Source organism: Halictus rubicundus, chromosome 9 (genome assembly GCF_050948215.1).
Source record: "Halictus rubicundus isolate RS-2024b chromosome 9, iyHalRubi1_principal, whole genome shotgun sequence".
NCBI lineage: Eukaryota > Metazoa > Arthropoda > Insecta > Hymenoptera > Halictidae > Halictus > Halictus rubicundus.
In genome coordinates, this window is record NC_135157.1 from 10496561 (window position 1) to 10521970 (window position 25410).

General features: G+C 43.7%; 1 protein-coding gene and 1 non-coding gene across 3 annotated transcripts in view; both read left to right on the forward strand.

Annotated features, from left to right (window-relative positions):
- LOC143356895 (dexamethasone-induced Ras-related protein 1) overlaps positions 1–24829 on the forward strand; it is an 83523-nt gene extending 58694 nt beyond the window's left edge. For both annotated transcript variants that reach the window (XM_076792935.1, XM_076792936.1), the window contains exons 4-6: positions 22578–22767; positions 23661–23871; positions 24307–24829. In XM_076792935.1, coding sequence (XP_076649050.1) covers positions 22578–22767; positions 23661–23871; positions 24307–24519 — 614 coding nt within the window. In that variant the 3' untranslated portion in view covers positions 24520–24829. The remainder of the gene's footprint in view (positions 1–22577; positions 22768–23660; positions 23872–24306) is intronic.
- LOC143357588 (5S ribosomal RNA) lies at positions 3703–3821 on the forward strand. Its single transcript, XR_013082862.1, has one exon. It is a non-coding gene; the product is annotated as a 5S ribosomal RNA (ribosomal RNA).
- Positions 24830–25410: the final 581 nt, after the last annotated feature.

Below are 25410 nucleotides of genomic sequence, written 5' to 3' on the forward strand. Positions count from 1 at the left end.
TGCCTCGCCAACTTCGTAAAATTACGGAGAATCCGTGACGGTGCTGTATCGAAGGCTACAGAGGATAATAGCAACAATACCGTCTGTATGCGCTCCCGATCCGCAACGGAAAGAGAAGAAGACCCCGCGTGGAATAAGGCAGAACAAAAATACTGTTGCGCGCCGGCATAAAAGAACCGAACGAACGGTTTGGAAATTGAAAATACTTTACCCGAAGCAGATCGGTTTGAAAAAGGTATACCCGGGATCCTCTCTGCTCGGTTTTCGCTGCACCAAAAATAGTTAATCTCCTCGATCCTTTTTTAGTGGCGCGGAGAAACGTTTTATAACTGCGGGGGTTTTAGAGTCTCTGTTTGATTTTAAACGCTGTGCGCGCAGAAATTGATTTCAGGAATGTCAGTGTTCGTTTTGTTTCGAACATGATTTTGTCCTTTCCATACATGCGAATTTAAAAAACATTCTCGTCTCAATTAGAGTAATTTATCTTCGACCATCTACTTCTTGATCCACTTCAATTTTAATAAAATACAATTACAGTGTTTCTTCACTTCTACTTGATTCTAACAGAGACAATAACGTAGTCATTTTAAAACGTCCATATAAAATTAAATATACCACTATATAAATTATGTGCTTCGCTATGTTGCAATCAATCTCATAGGAGATTTCCTAATAAAAGAAGAACGCCTAAGATAACGTCTGATGAACGTCTGATGAACGTTTGATAATGTATTGGACACAGGGACGTTCTGTAACGTGGGGAACTGTTTAATCATAATGGTTCAACTGTAGCCAGTTCAAGATCTCAAGCGGCGCAGAAATAATTTCGCAAACAGACTCACCGCAGATCCACAAGCGAAGCCGGCAAATTAACCGTGCCATAAACCCGTCCCCGGATTTATCGGTCAGCCATAAAAATCTTTGGAAGCGGTTCTATTTGCTGGCTGTCCGAGACCCGCGGAAGGGGCTTCTGTTTATGGTCCCGGTGGGTTTACCTCACGCTACTACACCGTCACCTCTGTCTACACAGACTATTGTGCAGTCGTCGGATCCCCGGGAAATCGCATGGTTCGGTCGACACGGGATCGACATTCGTGAATCACGTCCGCGCAAACACGGTTCCGCATGCAAGCGGTGGCTCGCGCGTATCAACCTTCGATCCCGCCCTCCCCTAGTGTCGCACCCCCTTTACGGTCGCCTTCCCGCGCGGCAAACACCCCCTAAGACCACCACCCGCAACTTGTTGAGTATCCTTTCTTCGATCCGCGGCTGTAACCCGCTTACCAGAACGGAGGGTTCCAGGGAAAACCGGGAGCACGCTCGATCGAGCCTCGATATTGCTCGAAGTATCGGTCGCTCGTAAATTCCAGGCCCCGCCGGAACACCGTATCCCCTTGTCCCGGTTATTTTTCGAGTGGATTTCGTTCACGGTTGCTTGTTCCCCGCGAAAAACCACCCCCGACACCGGCGTTTCGACGATCCGACAGTAAATGGCTCGCAGCTCGTTAGCTTTTCCCTCGATCGGCGCTCCGCATCGCGAGAATCCGACGCCATTTTTGTGTCCCGCTTTGACGAGAACTCCATTTTTTAACGTATCCCCCTCTCCGTCTGTCCCCTTACGTCCTAGACGGATTAATTTAAATTGTCAAAACTGGCTTGGGTCTCTGAAGACCCAAGAAGCTTAGAAGAAGAGCGTGAAGAATTAACCTTAACCTAATTACCTTCGATAATTTCTTCGATAATGTTTACTTTCATTTCAGCCAAAGAAAGAATAAATAGAATTTAATTCGACGAGTCCATGGTCACAATGTAGGAAACGTTCCATTTAATTTCAGATTATCCGTCGTCAACAGCAAAATAAATTTGCATAAACGTCCGCGCAGTATATAACGGCAGTATAAGGAAGATTACGGTTTCATTTTTCGCATGAATTGTCGGCGCTCGAGCTTCGTAAATTCAAAGCATGGTAGAACGCGAGGGGCAGAAAATTCAGTAGTCGAGGTCGAGCTTTACGGTCTCGAAGACTATATTACCAATTCTAATAATCGAGGATCTATACCTGTCGAAGTTACAGCACACGTGATCGCGCTATGCATGCAGAGATACAACGGTATAGCGGCGAAGTAAACCCAACGGGATCGTGAAGGGGGAGAGTATGATGAGGATAGTCGTCGTAGCGGAGGGTAGCATGACAGCACGAAGCTGGTGCTTCGTCCGGTATCATGCAAATTAGCTCCCTTCCGAATGATCAAATTTACACGTCCGATACTTACGCGCGTTCGCATTTTCATGGGCCAGCACGGATAACCGGGAATTCATGCAAAATAGTATTGTCCCTGTTAATTACTGTAAGCCGTGTTAAGCCGAATTTAATCTGCGGTCTAATTAAATCCATCGGGAACTTCAACTGCCCTTCGCGTGAAAAAACATCGATTCCTCTGGAAACGGACCCGATTAAACGAATCAACTAATTTGCTTGGCTAATTGATTCTTTCGAAGTGAGAAAAATTTGAATTGTAAAAAATAAGGGACTGCTCCTCGAAATATTCGCTGACACTCTGCCATTCTTCATTTTCGGAATTCTTCAACAGCTTCGAATATTGAATTTAGACTGGAGGGTGCTGAATATTAAATTTAAAATATTAAAGGTGGAAATCCAAATGGTACAATTAACAATTCTCGGCAGTCCCGATATATTCGCGAATCCCGAATATCTTTGAGAATCTTGAATATTCTCAGGAATCTCGAAAGTTTCTCGGAATCCCGACGTATTCGAAATTTCCGAAAATCCAATGTCGAAAAATTTCTCCACCCTTCGCGATCCGGCTTTTTGGGTTTCTCGCACATCTTTAGAAACGGTTCGACCAGAGTTTCCCGTGTGAATGTCAAAACACGTTGCGAACGGAACTAAAAATAGCCATCGATTTCCTTCCATTCCGTTTGATCAAAGCTCCGGATGGCTCTTTGCATACGGATTATCGAGTCTCGCGTTGTTCGGTCACGAACGAGCGCGGCCGCCGCGATACATCGAGGAAAAGTGGTCCGCGTACAAGAAACGGCCTCGCAATTTATGCCTCTAATAATATCTTTGCTGAGCCATCGGTGATTCGCAATCTTAAGGGCCCGGTATAGTCACGTGACTTTTTAATTAATAATTTCCATTCACAGCCTTCAGACACAGACTTAAGATCCGTCTTGGTCTTGATCCGACGGGTCTTAAGTCTTTGACTAAACTTGTCACATTTTTTGCTCTGTATTGTCGATATTATGGATTCCAACTCCAGAAACGCGATTCAAGTTTTTGGCTTTATTTCGCGGAGAATCAAGACAAAATATAGCTCAATTTGTAGCTGGAGATATTTTCTAGTGCGCGCTGCTCTCGATGTCATCCAGAAAACTCATCCAATGGCCTAAAAATGCTTGGATTCCACGACATGCACATCGTGAATTTTTGGCCTATTTCTACCGCTTATATTACCCAATATCTGCTAGATTGAACTTTCCTCTTTCGAATGAGTCTTTTACCAGCGACAAAATATTCTTCTACAAGGACGAAAAGTTGAGGCACGTAAAACCATTTTTCGCCTATTTTTGTCGGTAACGTGATCGCTCTACCTTATCGCGAATCTACGAAGACCGGGCCTGAATGAAGCTAAACGGAATCTTAAGTGGATTATTATTCAGTTTTTAACATGTACTTATGTCAACGACCATATCAGACTGAAAAAACCGATTCTCGTCCGATCATCGAAGTTAAGCAGTGTTGAGCGTGGTTAGTACTTGGATGGGTGACCGCCTGGGAATACCGCGTGTTGTTGGCACACTTTTTTTTTATTTTTCATTCATTCTTATCTTTTAAAACGGTAGATACCATTGCATAGTTCTTTTCATCTCGTTTTCAAAAATTAAAAAATAGCACAGGTACGCTGACGAATTTTGATAACAGCGACAATGTGCGAATACGCAGCAAGTAGAATTGGTTGGTCATGATCAGACGCGCCAGCCGATTGCTATCCAATAGCACGCGCAAAGACGAAAACTTGAGGCACGTATATCCATTTTTTGACGGTAATGTAGTCACTCCACCTTATCGCAAATCTACGAAGCCCGACCCGAGGCATAGGCAAAAGATCTTTGTAATTGAAACAATTGAATGGAAACGTCGAATAACGGCCACCGTTGGTACGTGCAACCCTTAATCGAGGTATCTATTCAATTATAAAATAAAATATATGAAACCATCAATTACAAGCAAGGGGAGTTAATAATTTTAATAGAATGTAAGTAATGTGGCAGTAATATTAAATTTGATGTTCCTTCCATTTTGTGTTTCACATACTCATGTTTGCCATAAATGTACAATATCTGCAATCTATTGATCAGTGGTGGTAGGTTCAGTGTCAACCCTCTGCACTCGAATGGCGACTCCGAGGCGTCACTGAAAATGAAATTGCCATATTATTATTCAAAATATCTTCTACATTAACAAAATATATAAACAATGCATGAGTAAATTAGGTCAGTTTCATATGCATAAAATAAACAAAATTACAATTTCACTTAATGAAAATACTCGGAGAAAAAGCTTCGAGTGCAAAGAGTTTAGAACTGTTTTTACATTTAATCTTCCACAAATCCCAGCACAACGAATTATTTGTCTAATGTTCTTTATACCTTCTACCTGCCGCCGAAGCGAAATTAGTAACCCGAAACTTGAGCGAGTATAATTTTTCTTTAACGAACGCACGTGACACGGTTGGCGTGAATGCGTTAAGTTGAGAAAACGCAGGCGGCGCGAGGATAAAAAGGGCGAAAATTATGCGGTGAAAAAGTGGTAAAAATTTGGAATGCGTCGTGGTTAAATGACGGTTTTAGAACGCGGTGTATAGCGGCAAGAGCCGTCTCAGTTTCCCGCTAGGAAAAACGCATTTGCATATCACGCACGTCGCACGTGACACGAGACGCGAGACACGAGTGTAACACGGTCGCCGTGTGTAAGCGGCCCGGGGGCGACGCGGGGTGCGTACGCGAATGCTTCTATCGATCATTCGGTTTTGAACCGCACACGCACGCGTCACGTGTTCTGCGTGCACCGTGCGTCCACCACGTGAACCAACACGGGCATCAATCCCATGAATTATCGAATCGGCGCGCTCGCGCAACGCCAGAAAAACCGTGGAAATCCTCGATACGCGAACCCTCCGGCTGCACCAAACTGTATATATTATTATGTGTTTAATCCTTGTCTTGCGGCTTTGCGCGACTCCCAGTTGCGCGTATGCATTGTAAATTAAATGGAAGTTCGAAAGCTGCACCGAATTGATGAGAAAATTACGTTCACACCGAAACTGTCGGATTAAGGAGAATTACTGGTTGTAGCTGGTCGTACTATTTCAGTTAATTATTATTCGCATGTGGAGATCATAAAGACGTTTTTCCGGAGGATTATTACCCGAACACGTGAATCTCGATAAATGCAGCCTTGACATTTTTATATGCAATTATAAATTCTGGTGATGCAATTCTGGTGATAGATGAAATGAGACAGAATAGTTTACACGTGAGATTATGCGCATATAGAGTGACAAAATAAAAGACATAATAGATCAGCACTTGTCTTGTTTCGCTGCCATATCTCGAGGTTAAGGGATGAAATCCTCAAAAGTGCGATAAGATATATATTTTCAGAAAAATTGAATGATCATACATATACCTCAAGAATAAATGGCCTAGGAGACCGAAGGTTAAATCATGCTACTGAACGAGTTACTCGTGGACGGTAAATAAATTCTTTAGCGTACCTAAAGAAGCAGGCAACCATCAAGCTTCATGAATGTATAAGACATTCCGAAGCGATCAAGGAATGTTGGCATTGTTTCCCCGAGAAAATCGTTCGAAGTAAAATCTTACTTTCCAATACTTTTTTCTGTCGCGAAAGTTTCCCGAATGCCTGGGAAATCCTCCATCTTCCGGATCACCGAGCAAGATGGTGAATTATTTCCGGAGTTCCGTGCAATTTTTCATCTTTGTTGAATCATCCGATCGGCCAACAATTTACCCGCAACATTTACTGGTCGCGTCGGTCGCACAAGCGTAAACACCGACCGCGAAGTTCCGCGATAGATCATCGTCCCGTGATTTCCCCGGCTCCATTCAGAGTTTGCCCCTTTTAAACATTTCATTTGCGAGTGATTAACGAGGGCGTTACCAGCGGAGCGTTTATCTGCTCGTAAAATATCACCCAAGACGCTGCACGTCCCGCGCGGGCCAGTAAATTTCCGTAATTATGCCGCGTAACTAATTACCGGCATCAACGTTCGCTGTCGCGCGATAAATAACGTTTAAACAAACGCGCCCCGCCGCCGCCGTCGCTGCCTCTCGCTCGATCCCGCCGATAATTAAAGCGTATCGCGCGCGAGGATTAATGCGTTCCGATACCGGAGATCCGCGGCGAACTTTCCGCGGATGCTGTACGAAACCGACGAAAAGTTTGCCGGTGCTACCCTTAACTTCTGTCGGGAACTTGCGAATCTTGGGGGAAGTCGTTTCATCCTACGGTTCTCGGAACACTATGACTTTCCCTCGGGGAGTATCCCCTAACAAGGTGGAAGACGTACAGGGCAGTCAAGAATTGTTAATGTAAATTATTACTATTAATTTATCTCTATTCCTCGATCTCTCGCCGCTAGCGTCGAACGTTGACAGATAATCGGTGACAATTCAACGATAAATCTGATTTGTTAACAATTTTATTTGTGGGAGTTTTATCGACGTATTCGTGACAATTTTCTGATTAAAACGAACCCAAACACGACACTGTTTGGTTCATATTTACTTGTCTAATTCGCGATAGAGTGGAACCTCGATTATCCGAACTAATCAGTGGAACATGTGAAGATAATGGAATCCCTTGTGAATCTTAGGAAAAGTCCCATAGGTGGGACACTGTAACTTTTCTTCGTGGAACACCTGGGCGTAGATTGAAGGATGTACAGGGCGTTCAAGAATTGTTAATATAATTAAAAATTTAGGTATTGCTAGATGTAGCTCCATTGAAAACTTGAGAATCTTAGGGAAAGATTTTTCATCTAGTGGGATCCTGTGATTCTTTGCGGAACATTCCAAGTGTTCTTTTAATAAATTAATACGTACAGGGCCATTAAAGATATTGGTCTTCCTCCACCATATAAATAAAAATTCCTTCCACCGCTGGAAGTTTGTAGATTTTCTTGGCAGATGCTCCAAGTATTCTCTAAATTGATTCGAGATTATACAGGACGATCAAAGACTCGTTAACACGAAATCATTTTCGAGATTGCCGTAGTTAGAGAAAGTTCGGTAAATATTTATTCAAACATCGCCGGGAGTAAGTGGAAATGTTGTCAGAACTCGCGTCCCCGAAACTACACAGCAAAATTCGCGGAAAGGTTTCGCCGAAGTATACGCAAACAGCCAAAACTTTGGCGATACTAACCCCGTAGTTCAGCTTGTCGAGAACTTGTAAATCTTTAGGAAAGTTGCGTTTCTCGTTAGAACGCATCCAGATGTTTACTAATTCGTTGAACAATATACAAGGTGATCAAAAATCGCCAAAGCTCCATTGTCTTCAGAATAATCAGAGGAACCTAATACTATCGTTCTCTTTCGTGAATAGAACCCCGTAGCTATTTTACAAGTCAAAATGGCGGGGCCCGCCGTTATGCTGTTCCATTAGAATTGCCTTGAACCTGCAGCATGCCGTACCGAATCGCCAGAAAAAAAGAAGAGAACTTTCTAATGGAAAGAAAATACGGTGTCTGAGCCTTTGTATATTTTTAATTATTGCACTTAGCTGAAAAAATGTGGCGGCACTGAAAAGACGAGGCAGTAATATAGGTCTTCAGCAGGAAGACCCAGGAAATTACCTAGAAACCGTCTTCTCCAAGACACAGGTAAAATTATTTTATGAAATGTCTAAAGAAGACCGTCCATCGCGTTGAAACATTCTTCGTCGATAAAAATTAGTTTAACTACAGTATCGGTTATCAGAAATAATCAGGACACGAGTGTTCGGATAATAGAACAGTTATTTAGTTACAATGCAAGATTAAATCTTGACTGTTTGTACGTGGAGTGTATTCAGACAATGATCGAGGTGCTACCGTACTTCTGTCGATACACGTGATTTTTCGGATCAGCTTCCGAACTCCGGAGATAATCTTTCTGCAAGAGGAACAAAAGATCTGCCTGAAAATGTTAAATATTTAAGAAGAATTCATCGCACTCGAATTATACGGAAGCCCTCGAGGTCCTGAGGGTTCAGCGGAAGAGGACGTCGAGTTGAAAGGACGAGTCCTCGCCATCTCGAGTTCGCAACTTCAGAAGTTCGCGTGTCGTTCCTCATGCTCGTTCAGTTTACGGACGTGCTTTACGAATACCTAAAGGGTGTTGCACACCTCGAGTCTCTGCAACTCCGATTCGCAAGCGGACGTCTGAAAAATCGTGACGTTCGGGGACGTCCTCTCTCGAAACGCCTCGAGAGGAGGACATCCGACCCGGGCAAGACACCCGGCGCAATTTCAATTAATGGAATGAATTCGGGGCGTGAGCAGCACGGATACTATGCGATAAACTGCGGCCATAAACCGTCGGCAAATCGGCAGCTGTTTCAATTGAAACGAAGGGGCACCAATACGCCGGGGAGACACAATGGCGACGTAAGCTTGAAAACCAAGGCCGAATCTGCTGCATATTAGGCCGTCGCGTTAATTTACCACGCCGTTTTGCCCTTGCGAAGCGGCCCATCGGCGAATTAGCCAATCCAAACGCGACCATCGATGCTGATTCATGATTATCGGCGGCTACTCGAACGCCGATATGCTTCGTGGCGCTCCTTGACCTCGGGCACTTCCTTAATTACTCCGCAATCAGGCTATCGTAGGCGCCATCTTATCTGGCGCAGTTTACCGGTGTCCTCAGGAGCTTCTTCATTGCGGAGAAAGGTTCGTTTGTTAGAGCTAGTCAATTTTTATCCAGACTTTGTAGTCTATTATATATATTAACCCTTAGCACTCGAATGGCGACTGTAAGGCGCCACTAAAAATTGCTGTAAATTATTCAAAATATTTTCTACATTATTAAATGTGTTTGCATTTAATAAATTACTAAACACTTCGGTATTGTACAAGTAAATTGCACCATTTTCGTAAATATAACATGAAAAAAATATTCAGAAGGGAAATATTCTAGGTCAGAAGAAATGATTCGTTTCGGAATTAAAATAGCTTCGAGTGCAAAGGGTTAAATATTTTTGGAACGAACCGGCAGGACAATCCGAAAGAGACTTTCTGTATGTAGAGTTCGTCAAACGTCGCAGAATTTCTTTCCACGGCGGCACGATAATTTCTGGCCGGAGGCATTTGTGAAGCCAGTTCCTTTTATCTTTCCGAGCACAGTATACACGTTAAACGGTGTCGGTATCGTTGGAGCGAGAATCGTTGGGGCGGGAGCAATAGCCTTGAGCAGTCAATTGTGTTTGCCGGGCGTATAGGACACCGGAGAAGAGGATCGTAAGTCGTTCAGCGGAACGTTGCACACGCCGAGGCTCGCTCTGCATACAGGGCTCACCGCGATACGATAAGAAAACATTGTTGAGCGTGGCCCGAGCGTGGTAATAACGTCGGAAAGCCAATCCCATCGGTATCGGCTCGGGGAAGGCCGACACGGCGAGAAAGTTCGCGCGAAAGACGAGATAACTCGACGCAGGTTCGGCCCACACCCTGCGAAATATGGATCGAACGGGTGGCTCAAATGAACTCGTCGTCTCCGACGTCGAGCCGGGGATCTGCCAGCCGACATTTTATCGCCAACTTGCCGCGTCGGCGGTGTCATCTTTTTTCTATCGTGTCCGTCCAAATTTTCTATTCAACGCTGCCAAACCTCTTTCTCCGCGCAACGTGTACACACGTATTTCTCAATTATTTCTTCGAACCTTTGACATTTATGAAATTACTTTGGCGCGGCTGTGCAATTGACACTCGTATTGAGCCGCTTCAATTAATTCACATTATTGTGCACATTCGTGGTGCTGACATTTCTGGAATTGTTTTAGAACGTCTCTGGAATTATCATTCATTTAAAGACCCTCGAGTGGTTTAACTCTGTCCGACCCATTTCTGTTACGACGTTATTACAATTATCTTTAAAGGTCTGGGACATTGTCATGCTTTTTAAATAGTACAAATTATTGAATGTTATTGTACAGATTGATGGTACTTACGTGATCGTTGGAATTATTTTCGAACGTATCTGGAGTCATCATTTTCTGAAAGCAGGGGAAAATTCCTCCGTAAATCAAATATTCTGAAGCAATTATGTCTCGTACCAAGCCTCCCATCAGATTCCGTGCTGCTAAAATTTTTCTGGCAACGCAAGCGATTCGAGAAGTGCTACAAAAGGCAGCAACCCTAAACACATACATTTGGGAGCAAGATTTAAGAGCTAAGGAGGCGGGAAACGACCCTCTGTTGAAGGATGGCCTCTCCTCCCCTAGCTCAATAATTCAAATGGCTGTTGCCTTGTGCCACGGTCAGCCTGACAAATGTCCTGGCCTAAAAAAGGAAGCTGGAAGTAATACGAAAACGAAAAGGCAACAGGACCGAGTATCGCGGAAATTCCATAGGGACAAAGGAAATGATCCTCCGAATATCCTGTGTCGACGTGCCTCTTCCCCCGGGTCTATTTCTTTAACTGGCATTGTATGGAAAATTCATGCTCCGTCCGAATCCTTATATCCGCGGAAGAGGTCGTGGGAAAGCTCGATTAATATTGAACTGGCCGCGCTCAACCGGAAGCTCGTGATCCACAAACTATGGGAGAAAAATTGAATCGGAAACGTGTCGCACAATTTCCATCGACTAAGCAAACCGTGACCTTACCCGTTTCTTTAACCATAAAACGGTTGCTTGGCGTAATGAACATTTTATAAATAGATTGCGGATCTTTACGCGTTTATAATTCACTTTGGATCCTCGAGAAAGTTAAACTTCCTGGGGTCACGCGTAAAAATGAAAGTTTAACGGTTTTCCAATAATCCAAGAAAAATCTTGGGAGAAGGATAAAGGTAAAACTTCCGTGGAATCTCGACATTTCTTTTTTTTTTTTTATATCATCTTTAAAATACCGAGACCCTTAGTGTAGATCAGAATATTCAATTTTACCTCGGTCTTCCCCGATAGCTGCCGGTGAAAATTTAAATTTGCATAGATATTCTCGGCCCAATATGAAATTCTAGCTTCTGGCCCTCGAAACGAAATGATTATGGTCCCGGTTTATAAAGGGAGACCAAATTCTACGTCGCGAATTGAAAGTAGATCTTTTCTGTCGCGTCCATTATTTCTTTCAAAATAATCGACACGAGACTTTCCCATCGCTGAACTGCGAATTAAATGAACTCTATGCGTAGCAGGAATAAACTGTAGCGAAGAGATTACCAAAAATTTCAGAACACACGATTTTATGAATTATTAAAATGATTGAGAGAGGGAATTTCGCATGAAAATTCACAGTCTATCACTTTTACGATCGTTCCCTTTGTTCAGATTATTGCCGAAGATGTTCCGACATTTTCCCCGGCTGTCTTTATTTCCTGAACGGAGATCGCTTCATCTTCGCTCGACAAACATCGTTCGCCTGTTTTAATATTTTTCCCGGAACGTTTCTCCGATATACAAAACGACTGCCGTTTTCCTTCCTCGACTATGTGTGAGCAGAGTCAGGTGAACAATTCGCGCTTTATGCCAGGGCCGGGGCGCGATCTCGAAAAAGCTCATAAAACCGTCGGCGCAGCACTCGGGCCGCGCTCTTCGCGATACTCGGTGGCAAAACGAAAATCGATGGAAGAAAACGGAGAAGGCCGTGAACCCGCGGCAACGCGTAATAAACCCGGTTGTCGCGGGACTTTGAAAAATTGGCCGGATATACGAAAAGGTAACGCGATACTTCTGGGAGGGAGGGACGGGATTCACAGCGTTTTCCCGGACGGGACGAGACGAGGGAACACTTTGTGCCGGACCTGGTTTGTCCCGTGAAAAATTTGATCTCGACGGGTTGTACGTGCCTCGCGAGCCTTCCAGCTACCTGCGAATATTTGCGCAGCGACTGCTCGCTATGCAAAACAGCAGCGAAAGAATGGCCGCCGCCGGTTATTAAGCTGGCCGAGGACCCTCGCATCAAGATTACCGGCACACGTGACGCAGTTATTAAGTATGCCCGCGCGACTGGTCCAAACAATCGATTTCCCCTTCGTGTACATCAAAAGCACAATCTTTTAACGATCACAAAATTTCGTGATTAAATTAAAGTAACAAAATTATTATTATTGTTTTCTAATTCTAATTACATCACAGAAACTACCAATCGGACTCAAATTTTGCCAAAATATATTTTTTCCTCATTTTTACAGCCTGCCGACAGGGAAAACTTTAAACGCGGTTTTCTCGAAACCATGAAGCGTTAATTTGTAATTTGCCACGCTTCGCCGGAAATAATGTTTTATTCAATCACAGATTCTCCAAACTCTGCACGAAACAGTCGTCTACCCGATTTCGAATTCTCTCAGCTCTGCGCAACGCTACTTCGTTCAATTCCAAATTCTCTGGACTCCGCACGAAACAGTCGTTTATCCGATTTCGAATTGTGCGAACAGAACGGCAACACTTTATTTAATTTCAAATTTTCCGAATTCTGCACGACACTTTATTCGGCTCCAAGTTTCCGAAACCCGACGCGAAATAACGCTTCATTTAATTTCAAGTTCTCGAAACTTCTAGCACGGAGTGGCTCGTAATAAACACCCCGGGCAACAATTGCCGTCCATCATCAGCTCGGTTTTCCGTCAGAGGAGCTCCCGAGCGGCGGCATGTTCAGGCGGAAAAACTTTATTTGGAGTTTGTGCGATTTTTATTACAGTACATGCTTCGATATTTCGATAATTGCGAACTAAAAAATTTGAGACCGATCATTCGGTGGTGGTAAGTTTACTGTTTTAAAAGCCTGGAGTCGACGAACAATAACGTAGCGCTGGGGTCTAGTTTGCGGACTATTGCGTTACACAAAAGTGATATAAAAATTGCAAAAGCGTTTTAGGGGAGTTCAACCGAGGAGAGGTTTGCCTGGAGGTAGCCGGATCGGTTTAATCCGCAAACGAGTAAGTTTAGGGAAATGATGTCGAGCACGCTCAGCGGAAGGTGCAAGGTTTACCAGCGGGAAAATCAGAAGGAGTGAAACCAAGTTAGCGAATTGTGAGAGGCAAGAAGCCAGCGTCGCAGCAACGCGATGGAAGAAGTTGGTGGGTGCGAGACGCGCGACTGATCGCGAACAAGCGGACGGCGACCCGAATTCGGAGACAATGAGCCCCTAGACGTCGTCCGACGCGAGAAAAGGGAAATCCTTTCGATTCCGGGACACACAGGCGCATCGTCGTATAATGGCTGACATATATATCACGGGCGAGACAATGGTGCAACGATGTTCCCCGAGCAAAACGTGTACATGTACTATATACGCGTGTCCGCGAAGTTGGACGCCTCGGAAGAGAACCTGCTGCGAAACTGCCCCCTTGGTCAATAAGGCGGCGAGCATCACGTACAGGGTCCTGTTCAATTAGTAGAAGACCCTCGACAGAACTAACTCAATTAAGCAAACTAAGCTTGCCGCAAAAAGCGGATACGCGGCGGATTCGGTATACAGTAATGTGTTAGATTCATTCCAAACAGTAGAAACATTAGAAGAATTTAAAGACACAAAGCGACAGGTTACAAATTTTTTATTTTACAATTATTGAAATTGTAAAGATGCTTTCGTGGGAAATGATTAAATGAAAATAATTAGTAGTCCACGTACTTATAATGCGAACCACGCAGAGTCGAAGTAAATGCAATATTGTCATTTTTATAGGGCAACTAGTTACTTTTAAGGTTTAGTGTTAAAAACGATACCAATTTTTATTTCACCCCAGTTTGTTGCAATTCAGGTAGAAAGTTTCCATTTCGCCTGAAGATCCGCAGGCTACTTATCAGTTCGCCATCATCTTCCTGGCATTTCTGGTTCAACCTTCGTCATAAAGTATTCCGAAACAATTTCACGTTACACAATCCATTAAATAAAGAGTCTCCCTCGACTGTTCTTTGCTTGCCAGTTTGTTGCAATTCAGGTAGAAAGTTTCCATTTCGCCTGAAGATCTGCAAGCTACTTATCAGTCCGCCCATCATCTTTCCGGCATTTCTGGTTCAACCTTCGTCATAGAGTATTCCGAAACAATTCCACGTTACACAATCCATTAAATAAAGAGTCTCCCTCGACTTTTCTTTGTTCAATCACGATTGAACAGTTCCAGTGACAGAATCTCGGCCGAATCAGTGCTCGACTAATCATTTTAGCCGGTAGCTGCAAGTCGTCGGTCCTCCAGCGCCGACCCGGTACAATTGCACATAATTAATCGTCTTTTGTTGTAATTAATCGTGATGAGATCTCGGTTTAATTAAGTTAAGAGCATGGCGTTCCGTAAAACGAATTTCTTTCGAGCCGACTGCACTTCCGGCCCAACCCACCCGCCTCCCTTTCATTTATAAAATGAATTACATTCCGCGCCTTTTAATCCGAGTTCACTCGGACAGTTTCCGGGGGGGTGGGGGGCCAGGACGTCTCGCAAAAAATGGTTGACAACACGATTTTGAAATTCGGCCGAAATTCTCGGAGGAACGTCGTTCCGTTTGGTCCAGTTGCTCCTTGGCTGACTGGCACGACGCGTCTGTTTGGACCTTTTCTCCTTGATAAATAAATTGCCGAGAGCGCGGCAAGAAGTTGTTGTTGAAGTTCGCCTCGCGTGTTGGTCAAAGCGAGCTCGGTAAACACGGGTATATAAAAAGCACACCGGCTAGAAAAGAATCTACACGAGCGACCCTTTACGAATAATTACGGCGAAGACGGTAAACAATGCACAACAGGGCAAAATTGATTTCAAGAACCAAAAATAGCCGTACAATTATTTTTCACGCCGGTTCTGTGAGCCTCTTCGCAGTTGACGTGATTAAAGAACGGCCTGGAAGCAACAAGCAATTTCAAGGAAAATTGCGTTAAACCAGACCCAATTTTAATCTCAAGCTTATGCAAATATATGACATTTAAAGTATTTAAAACTAATTCCACTGCATACAATAATTGAGAAAAAAAAACGCATCAAATTTGCATAAAAATCCGCAGTCTACACTGATTACGAACTGATGTGCGATTAAACTAATTCATCCCATAATTGTTCAATAAGAAATTGTAACACAGAGTCTAGTTTTCACATCATCGTTTTTCTTCTTTCATTTTGATCTGAACGATACTGTTCAGCTGAAACTTGCCACAGAATGATGTGTTTTGAAGCGTCGTCGGTGATGCGCGTGTTGTTTCGTTGCGAAGATTGATATGTATAGTGCGTTGCCAGTGGATAAATTTCGAGATATCCCGTGTCAAAAAGGATCTTTCGCCAGAGCCGGATGGACTGTCGGCCGAATCCGAGCTCCATCCGCGAATTTCGCACGGGCACAATTCGCGCGCGCCTTGTCACCGGGCTCAACCGGAAACCGCGACAGCTTTCCAGCGACCGTTTCAAAGCGATAACGATTTCCTCCGGGACGCAACCGGTGGTCCATTCAGCTCTATATCGGTGCAATCACTTTCGGGCGGCCGCGTTCGTCACGAGGAGCGACGTCGATACCCAATTGCATCGTGTTCGGCATCGGATGGATTGGCTCGCAACGTTGGCTTAACCTTGCTGACACGAAAAGGCTCCGTGTGGAAACGCTCTGCGCGAACGGGCCGAAAATTATACTTCTCCGAAGACTATCGCACTTCCTCAAATCGTCCGCAGAATGTCGCGATCCAATCTGAAAAACACCATACGGGACGGAATGAGAGAAGTTAGGTTTATTGTATAACAAATACAAAATGTAAATCGAATTTTTGTTGATTTAGCTTTGATTAATTTAGGAAATTTCGTTTAAGAGCATGTATAGGACGGAAATAAAAAATTTAATAGAATTAAAAAATGCAAAAATAGGTTACATGTGCCTGGAAGAATATTCACCAGATCAATAACGAGACTGATGATAACAACTGGATAATTTTTACAACCACCTATATAATAATTGCGCAAATGCGTAGCAAAAATAATACCAAACAAATTTTATTACGTATGGTGTTTTCGACACAGGACCTTGGTGTTTGAGATATAGTATCTATTACTTTCTTTTGCTTCGGTTATGCAATTGGCAGTGCTAAAGTAAATTCCCGTGACGACCGCAGTGTACCAATAATAGAAGGCGTGTTGACTGAACACTAACAAGGACTTGACGTCATACAGTTGCTAAATACATATGTTACATATTTCAACAGAAAGATAAAAGCTCTAAGAAGGCTTCGTCGATAGGTGAGACGCTCGCCTGGAGGCACCAGGCTGAAAAGTCTCTAAACTGGAAAGGTACCGGAAAGAGAAAAAGTTTTTTTCGATCGATAGAAGCTTTTTAGACAATGAAGAGGACTCGGTTAGCGTGGTTCGCCTAGAGCGTCGAAATTGTTCGCAGCTGTCCAGAGTTTCAGCCAACGTCAATGTCTAAACCATCGATTTTTGAAACGCGATTCCTTTGACATTGAATCTTCAATAAACTGTCAACATGGCCGCTATTCACTCTTTTTTGACATTCTACCATTTTTTATACGTTCATGTTGTTTTACAGTGAACACGATCTGTCGAATTTTATCGAATTTTTGTTGGAATTCTCTGAACATTATACGAGACAAAATGGCGATAAAAATGGCATTCTTCGTGCAATAAACCGTTCATTCGATAGAGGCTGAATTAAAGCGGAAACGAATGAAATTCAATTGAAAATGAACCAAGCATTGCGACAGGTATATCATTCGTCAAATTGCATTGTAGTTGAAACGGAAGAACGCGAACGCGGGAATATCGTTCGCCACCGGGGACTAAAATTGAAAACGCGGAACGCAAGTTCTGCACAGCAGCCGGCACGCAATATCCAAGTTCGTTTTCGCGCGAACTGTGGGAAACGCGGCCCATTGCTCCGAATAGAGAAACACGCGCGCGTAGAACAATGGCGGGGAACAATGACTGCGGCTGGTTATCGCGTCCTCGCGATTATTCGCGTACGAATTCGCGCGGTGGACGTACTTCATGGCCGAGAAATTCGTTAAACGTGCTCGTTATCCAGTGTATTTGGCTTTGAATGACCGAACGCGATAATCCTGACACACCCGCTAGAAACCGATCAACCGATGCTCCGACAACAGGGCAACACACGCCGCCATTTTGTCTCAAAATAAAGTTCGCAGCACCGGTACCCAAATCCTGCGAACTCTTCCTCTGAACTTATAAAATGAAATTCGGCTCCTTCTATGGCGGTGCACAGAGTTCGCCGCCATTTTACTTCAAGGTAAACTTCGTGCAAGTAGCTTCGTTTAAAATTTGCAAATTCTTTGCGTAAAAATGTAAAATAAAATTTAGTTCAACACAGGGACTTCCTGTAGTTCAAGAAAATTGATTTTGTTACTGGTTTAATTTAAAAAATATTTATTACAGCTTGCCGAAATCCTTTCGACCCCGTTTATAAAAATGAAATAGTTTCTCTAGACCTTCGCATACATCAAACTGTTTATATGGACACGGGGTTTGTGTATAACACTTTTTCTCTCGCGTTGGTGCCAATAACGATCACGCATAAGCTGGATCTATGGTCCCGTTCGGTATAATAAAATACTATAACATTCTTCAATCTGGAGCGCAATGGCGAACGGAACTCGAGCCGGCCATTTTGCCCCAGCGGGTAGTTCGCTTTATATATTGCACCATTGACTAAATATTGTATCATTGGCTTGTCGAGCTGGAACGCTGATTGAATGCTATCATATCGGATTGTTCTGCGCCATTTCGAGGCTGTGTTTCCAATGGAACACCGTTTCTACGGTGTTGCCGATAGGGCGTGTTTACGTTGGTCCCAAACCACATAGACCGTTTGTTCGCACGAACAAGCAGAAGTCCTGTGCGCCGAGCGCAGAACACACGAGGAGTCTATCGAATTTCCGTGCTTACTACGCGACACTTATGATAAACCGTCGATAAGTATTTCTCGTCGGAAGGGGGTGAAATTTTATGTCAGTGCAAACAACGACTGCGCGGGCGAAACGGTAAATACTCGACGGTAATATTGATACTGGCCGTGCGTCAGGTTATTTTCAATTGTAAATGATCTCCGGCTAACACGAATTCGAAACAGTGCCTGGATGTTTGCGAGTCAATTCGATAATGTTTATAGTAACCCCGCGGTTTGGGATTCCGGCTAATAAACAATCGATAACAAATGGATCCTTTATTAGAATCGAAAAATGTTTGCGAATTGGCGTTTCAATATCGTTTGATACTCACTTTCGATGTTAAAGTATTTTATTAAACGCAATATATCTACGCTATGAAATATTGGAACAATTTGGTTGAAGGAGATTGTGGACTCTCTAAATATTACGCTATGTATTATGATCCTTAAAAAATATTTGCGAACTGGCGTTTTAATATTATTTAATAAAAATTCGCATCTGTAGGATCGTATTCGAGAAATGGTATGCGAATGTTGGAAAGGTTGTTTACTCTGCAGTAAAAGTTTAGGGAGATCGATGCACCAGCGAAATCGTGGAACCGTCTATTCGTATCCGAGGACGACAGGTCGCCGGAGAACGCGACAAAATGGCGCCTGCTCGCCATTCAGGAGATCCCATTATTCGCAAATCAGCCTCGCAAATAGAACGCGAACCGTGTTAGAGTGCTCGCTGTGTTTTGGCGACATGTTCGCAGCAGTTTCGCAGATAAGAATAAGCAATGGCGTCGCGAAAGGCTTGGAACATCCTTCGACATTCGGAAGAGGTTGCTTGTCGCTTGTTGCATAATATCCGGAACGCGAAAACGAAGGAAATCAAACTTTTATGAAAAGAAAAATCCCATAATTTTTATTTTATTAACTCTGGTTATTTTTATTTAATTTTGTTAGCAATTTTTTAGCAATCAGATTCAATCAATTGGCGATTTTTGTCCAACACAAAGATCAGTGTGAAAGAACTATCTTTGTTTAAAATTGTCCGCTGCGTATAGAACCAAATCAGCAGTCAGAGGAACAATATAGATATTTTTCCTGACGTCTGTCGTTAGAAAGGGAAAATTTTATAATTTCCATTATCTCGCTATCTGAAAGCTAGAACAAATTTCTAACAAAGCCAAGATCAGAACGGTCTTCCCTAAACGTTCTTGCAAACCAGTGAATTTATGGAACGGATTCATCCCGGAGGAAAGAATGCGAGCGTTGCCTCCTCCCCAGGATTTCTCATACGAGATTTTCAACATTGTCCATTCAAAAGCATCGCCTTCATTCCTGTGCCCGAAGATCTGCTCGGTTTATCCCCGGGATATATCAGTTGGATTTCCGGTTCGCGGTTTGCTTGTTGCGTGTTTCCACGAAGCGAAATCCCATTTCTATGCTCGTTTTGCGCGATATTTACGAGCCAGACGTTCTTTCGGGAAACGCCAGGCTGCCTCGTTTCCGCGTCACTTCCGAAGTTGCCGCGCCGGAAGAAAAATTAACGCGGCAGATGGATCGCGGCGTACGCGACCCGAATACGTGATGCGGGATCATCCCCGATGCTGGAATCTGTTTTTCAGAGTGCGTTTCGTCTCCGTTTTCTTCGGGGATCGGGTATTAAAATGTGGGATGCCGTAGGAAGACGGGGATGATGCAAGAAGATGGTTAAAAAATAGCGCAGGAGAAAAAAAGCTATATTAGTAACTGAATATAAATAGACAAGAATGGGTAGCCAGGAGATAGTATGCAGGGGTGAAAGAGAAGATTATGTGGGTAATAATAGAAAATTGTATGTGCAAGACAAGTGTGTACAAATAAAATGCTGAGGATACATGAATGGAAACGAACAAGTAACGAAGACTAGTGGCCATTAGGTGCGTATAAATCTCGCCTGACTGTCTCACTTATCGAGCAACAACTGTGTCCTAGTAAGAAGAAAGGCTGTACGCATAGAAAGGAAAAATATATTGATTGGTAAAAATGATTAAAGAAGAACGTAAAATTCGAAGACAAAAAACCGTGAACAGAGTGAGAAGTGTACGGTATGTATAGTAATTATTATAGTATTAGCAAGTACTGGAAAGGAAGGTGAAAGAGGAATGTGTGTGACTAACAGAAGAAGACTATGCGAGTGTAACAGTGAAACATAATGCTGCAGGAAGTAGAGTGTACGAGAAGCGGGAAAGGTGTATAGCGAGGGAAGGAGGGTATGCGAATAGCAGGAGTATAGAAGTATAAGAATAGAAGAAGTAGCGCGTAGAAAAGGAAGGTGCGCAGCAAAGGATAGCACGTGGACAACGGAAGAAGAGCGTATGAGTAGAAAAGAGTATCCAAGTAGACAAGTTTCGATTTCTTGGACTGGAACACCCCCTATAAGGGTGGATTTATAAAGTCTTCGTTTCATAATAGCAAATAACGGAATTCCGTGAGCCCAAAAATCCGTAAATCCAAAAAACCGTTCTGTTCGCGATTACGAACGCGTAATTAATTTTTGCGATTCTGCCGCACTGAGCGTCGCAATCGAAAATGTACAGGTCACCGAATAAAGGAGTTTCGACGATCGGAAAGGGTAGAAATGATCGAGTAGAGGGACAAGGACGCGAGACATCGCGGCAATTATCCTGCCACGTAACAGAAGCACCTGCTGCTCGCGTGGAACGGGTCATTTCGAAAAAGCGGCGACGGAAGTCGTTCCGCGGCAGGTGGTTTGGGACTGGGTGGATCCGACGGGGTGTTTTATCATTTTAATGACAGTGTCACAGTCGGCGCTGGCGCTCGCGCGATCCGTGAGACGCCACTACAAGTTTCCGACCGACTTCGTGCTATCCGTGGAAACTTAAAAAACTCAGGAGGTTCTCTCCGCGGTGAAACGAGTCGATCGATGTTCCCCGTTCTTTTGTTCCGCGTGGACTTTACGTGCAGGGAAACTCGTTAAAACTCGATCGCGGAACGGCCACCCCGTGGAACGTATGCACTTACATACGTGCGAACGTGCCCGGTATGTCATTCGACGCGGAAAAATGGCCTCATCTGGAATAAATATTCATAAATCCTCTATGAACCACGCGACGGCTATTTTTATCGATTCCGTCAAATTGCGTTGCCTCCTGGTACTTGCACAAGCAATCTGGAGACTGCTTTGCCTTTTTATACTGAATGTAAGTTTGACTTTTTAATACAAAGATTTTCGGGGATACGAATTTCTCTTTAGACGATTTTCTAATGAAATTTCTAGACGATTCCAGTAAATTAATATGAGCTATAACTCAAAGATATAGAGGCCTCCAAAAGGTTAAAATTATAAATAACAATTTTATGAGACGACTTGTCAAAACTAACTAGCGAACAGTATATTTATGAAACATCGTTGCCATCGAAGCAGAGGAAGGATTTTTTTTCCCCAAAAATGAAGCAATAAAAACTGAACGCTGCAACGAGGCGCTGGGAATTCCTGTCGAAAACGTTCTCCCAAAAATAGCAAACAAGCCACGTTCATATCATGAATTTTAACCAACTAAAATTTGCTTATTTCGAGGCAAAACCGGTCTTTTTGTGCTTATTTATAGCGTTCCCGTAAAATCGCTACATTCTGTCGCGGACCGAAGTGCTCCGGCCGCGAATGATTCCATTTATGATCACAACCGTCGGGTCGTAAATGGTACAAGTTTATGATCGTTGTTACAGTATACGAAGTTCGTAATAAACTCGCCAATATTTATGCAAAAATAGAATGCACTGTACCTTTATGCACCGGCTAGAATGAGGAGTTTGTTCGCCTGCGTTCCGGGTTCTTCTGGGTTCCGTGGAAAATGAAAATATCGGCCTTCGCGGGTGAACAAAATTCAGCAGTAAATTTTACGGTGCAACATTTTTTTTCGCGGCGCAAAACACCGAGCAACCGAGCAGGACTGAGCAGGCTCTGAATGATTCGCGTGCGAACGATAACTGCGTAATGATGGACGATATCCTGATTCAAAACTGAACGCATCGCGCTTTACTCGAGAGTGGGAGCGCTTTAAATTTCTAATTTCCAGACAGTTGTGGTGACAGAGACCTATTTCCTCTCGGGTGCTGTATATTTTTAAAAATTGCACCGTAAAACCACTTACTGTAATTGTCGATATACATACGTAAACACAACCTGCAATTTTCATGAAGTCACCGTGCCCTTCGGTGAAATATTACGACTAGGCGGATTTTTATGCGAAATAAAATCAAATTAAGAAAGAAAATAATTTTCTATTTCACTCCAGTTCGCTGGAATTCGGATAGAAAATTTTTGTTTTGCGTAAAGATCCGTTGTCTGGCGATGAGAGTGAAACGAATATTTTTCAGCTTCCGTTTGCCGAGCAAAAGTTGTGACGCAGAAATGTTTCCCATCGTGGTGAACAATTTTCCTTGTTGTTCCAGGAGACTTGTTCGTGGTCGTGTTCAGTTTGGACTGCCGGGAGTCCTTCGAAGAGGCCATCAGGCTGCGAGAATCGATCCTGGAGACTAAAGTGAGCGCGACCCAGAGCGCCACGAAGAGCAGGAGCAAGAGTCACTTCAATTTGAAGGTTCCCATGGTCATCGTCGGGAATAAATGTGATAAGGACGTGAGGTACGAGCCATTTGTTCCCTCCACGCGTTAACTCTAATTTGAATACCATTTGCCTGTTCCTTCGTTAAATATTCATACGGCCACGTAATGAAGACGTACGGAACACGCGACGGTAAAGAAGTGGTTGAAATGTTTCGCGGTTGATAACCATCTCGCCCACATTTTAACATTTTTAATTGGGCGAAAATAAAATCGAAACTCAATCCAACCTTCGTGAAAACATACTGGGAAAACGTACTCGTTTGACACAGAAAGTCAAAGGACACCTTCTGAAATTATAGATAAAAATTGACACTATTATTTTACAAAGTTTAATCAATTATTTTTTACGGTTTAGTATAGTAGATTAAATTAGGATATGGGATACAGAAGTCTTTTCAGTTTTGGTTTCACTAATTAACTTCTTTGGTTTTGTGGAAGATTTTTAGGATTATAGCTGGTGGTGTAACCGGAAAGAGAGCGATTCCACTTAAAATTTAAGTTGAGATAGTGTTCATATAAGTTATCCGTTGCACAGAGAGAACACTATATCCTGATAATAGAAATTAGCTTTCACAGAAGCTGGCATTTATAAAACGTACGGGCGCAGATAAAAATCAGACGCCGCTCATTGCGGTGCGCTAAATTAATACCGGAAGGACCCCCTTTGAAGAAGCGAATTCAGTTGAACGTCACTTCCGTTTGTTCCGCGAAATGTTCAGCGTTCCACAGAGTCAAAAGATTCGCGTAACTAATGTTCATTTTCCTGTCCAACGATCCGGCCCGGTTTGCATATTCATAATGGGTCAAAGCAATGCTTCGCGCGGTAATAACGGCGCAAAATGCCGGGCCGACGTTTCGCAAATTAACAAAGGGAGTCTCGAGTTACGAGCACGCGACCCCTGTTTCCACAGAACAGTGACCGTCGAAGAAGCCGAAGAGTACTGCAACAGCCAGGACGACTGTTGCATCTTCGTCGAGGTCTCCGCGAAGAGGAACTTCCACGTGGAGGAGTTGTTTTACCAGCTCTTCGTGGTCGCCGGACTTCCCCTGGAAATGGCACCGAACCACCATAGAAAGGTCCCGCTCACCTTCGGATCGCCCACGATGCTACCGCCCTCGCAGGTTCGTCAATCATTGCAACAAACACTTAACGAATCGTAGACAGAGACAGAGAGAAATTCAAATTAATATTTGACCCCCATCTCTCACGCTTCATACAATTTCTAAAACAATTAAAAACAAAAAGGAACAGCAAAGAAGTCCTGTTCTCTCTATCGGGCATTTTCGAGTACTTCACTAGAAAATTGCCGGAAAATTTCGGGCCTGTTTCTCGGAAAATTGGCCAACATAAGGGTAAAAGAAATATAGTCTTGCCAGTAGCTTTTCGCCTCCAGTTCCCGTTCCAAGCGGACCAGAGAGCGTTCGCTGGCTGGAGATGCCGATTAGCATGAAGAAAGCGAGTTGAAGGGGTCAAATCGTGTCGCGCTTTTCTCCGGACGGTTTCGAGTGGCGGTCTCTTTGGTGGAGGGTTCTGAAAGAGCGACAATTTGTTTCTAGCCGCGGCACAAAGCAACCCTGAGCATAAAGCGTCGTCTGAGCGACGCCTGCGGCGTCGTTGCGCCGAACGTGCGTCGGCCCAGCATAAGGACGGACCTGATGATCATGAGGACGAAAACGTGTTCGCTCGCGGCCGGACACGAGAACAACGCGCCCGGCTCCAGGATCACGCTCAGAACGTCCGACACCAGGAAGACGTGCTCCATTCAGTGATACATCCCCGACTGCTTCGTGCATCTCGACTTGAAACGACGGGTCCGGGCTCGAGGACGATCTTCGCGAGCGATCCGCGGCCAGCACTAATTATTCTAACGCACAACAATTGTTAAATTTTGAACGAGACGAGTCGTTCGCTTTAACCCTCTCGCTGCCAGCCCCGAATAGCTGGGCTACGCAGAAACTGCCAGGGCCGATTTGACCTTCACGTTTTCACGAAGGGATCAAATCTACGGTGGCCCTGAGCTGTCAAAAGATTTTTCTTCGAGATTTCTTGGCCTGACGCCCCTAAATTGTGACACTTAGAAAATAGTACAGTTTTACAATTTTAATGATTTTATTTCCTTTCTGGAAATATCGTTAAATGTTTCTGAATAAAGAAAGATTTATTTACCTCTAAAAATATATGCAAAATTTTTTAATTTACCATTAAATACGGTGAGCGATGCAGCATCTGACAAGGGCAGAAATGTATGTGAGAGGTAGTCCTTGGAAAAGTATTTTGAAATTGGACGATTCGACGACGTTAAGGGATGGTTAATTCGGAAAATATCATTTTCTCACCAAGTATCACAATTTAGGGGAGTGCCAGAGAGGAGTGAGGTAAAAATAAGGGCCACCCTAATGAACCCGTGACAGTTTTCGCACAAACACCCAGGGCCGACGGATCAGCCCGCTGGCAGCGAAAGGGCTAACCCTCGAGGAAGAAAACGATCTTTTCACGATCGCCAGTCACGTTCGATGTGATTTGCGGAAATGGCACAGAAAGTGCTTCGTGAAATGCGCGCTCGTAGGTATCGAGAATGTGGGACACAACAGAGTAATTAAGAGAAAGATGATGTAAGGTCCGCGGGATTGTCGAGGAACATTAGAAATTTATTCGGAGTA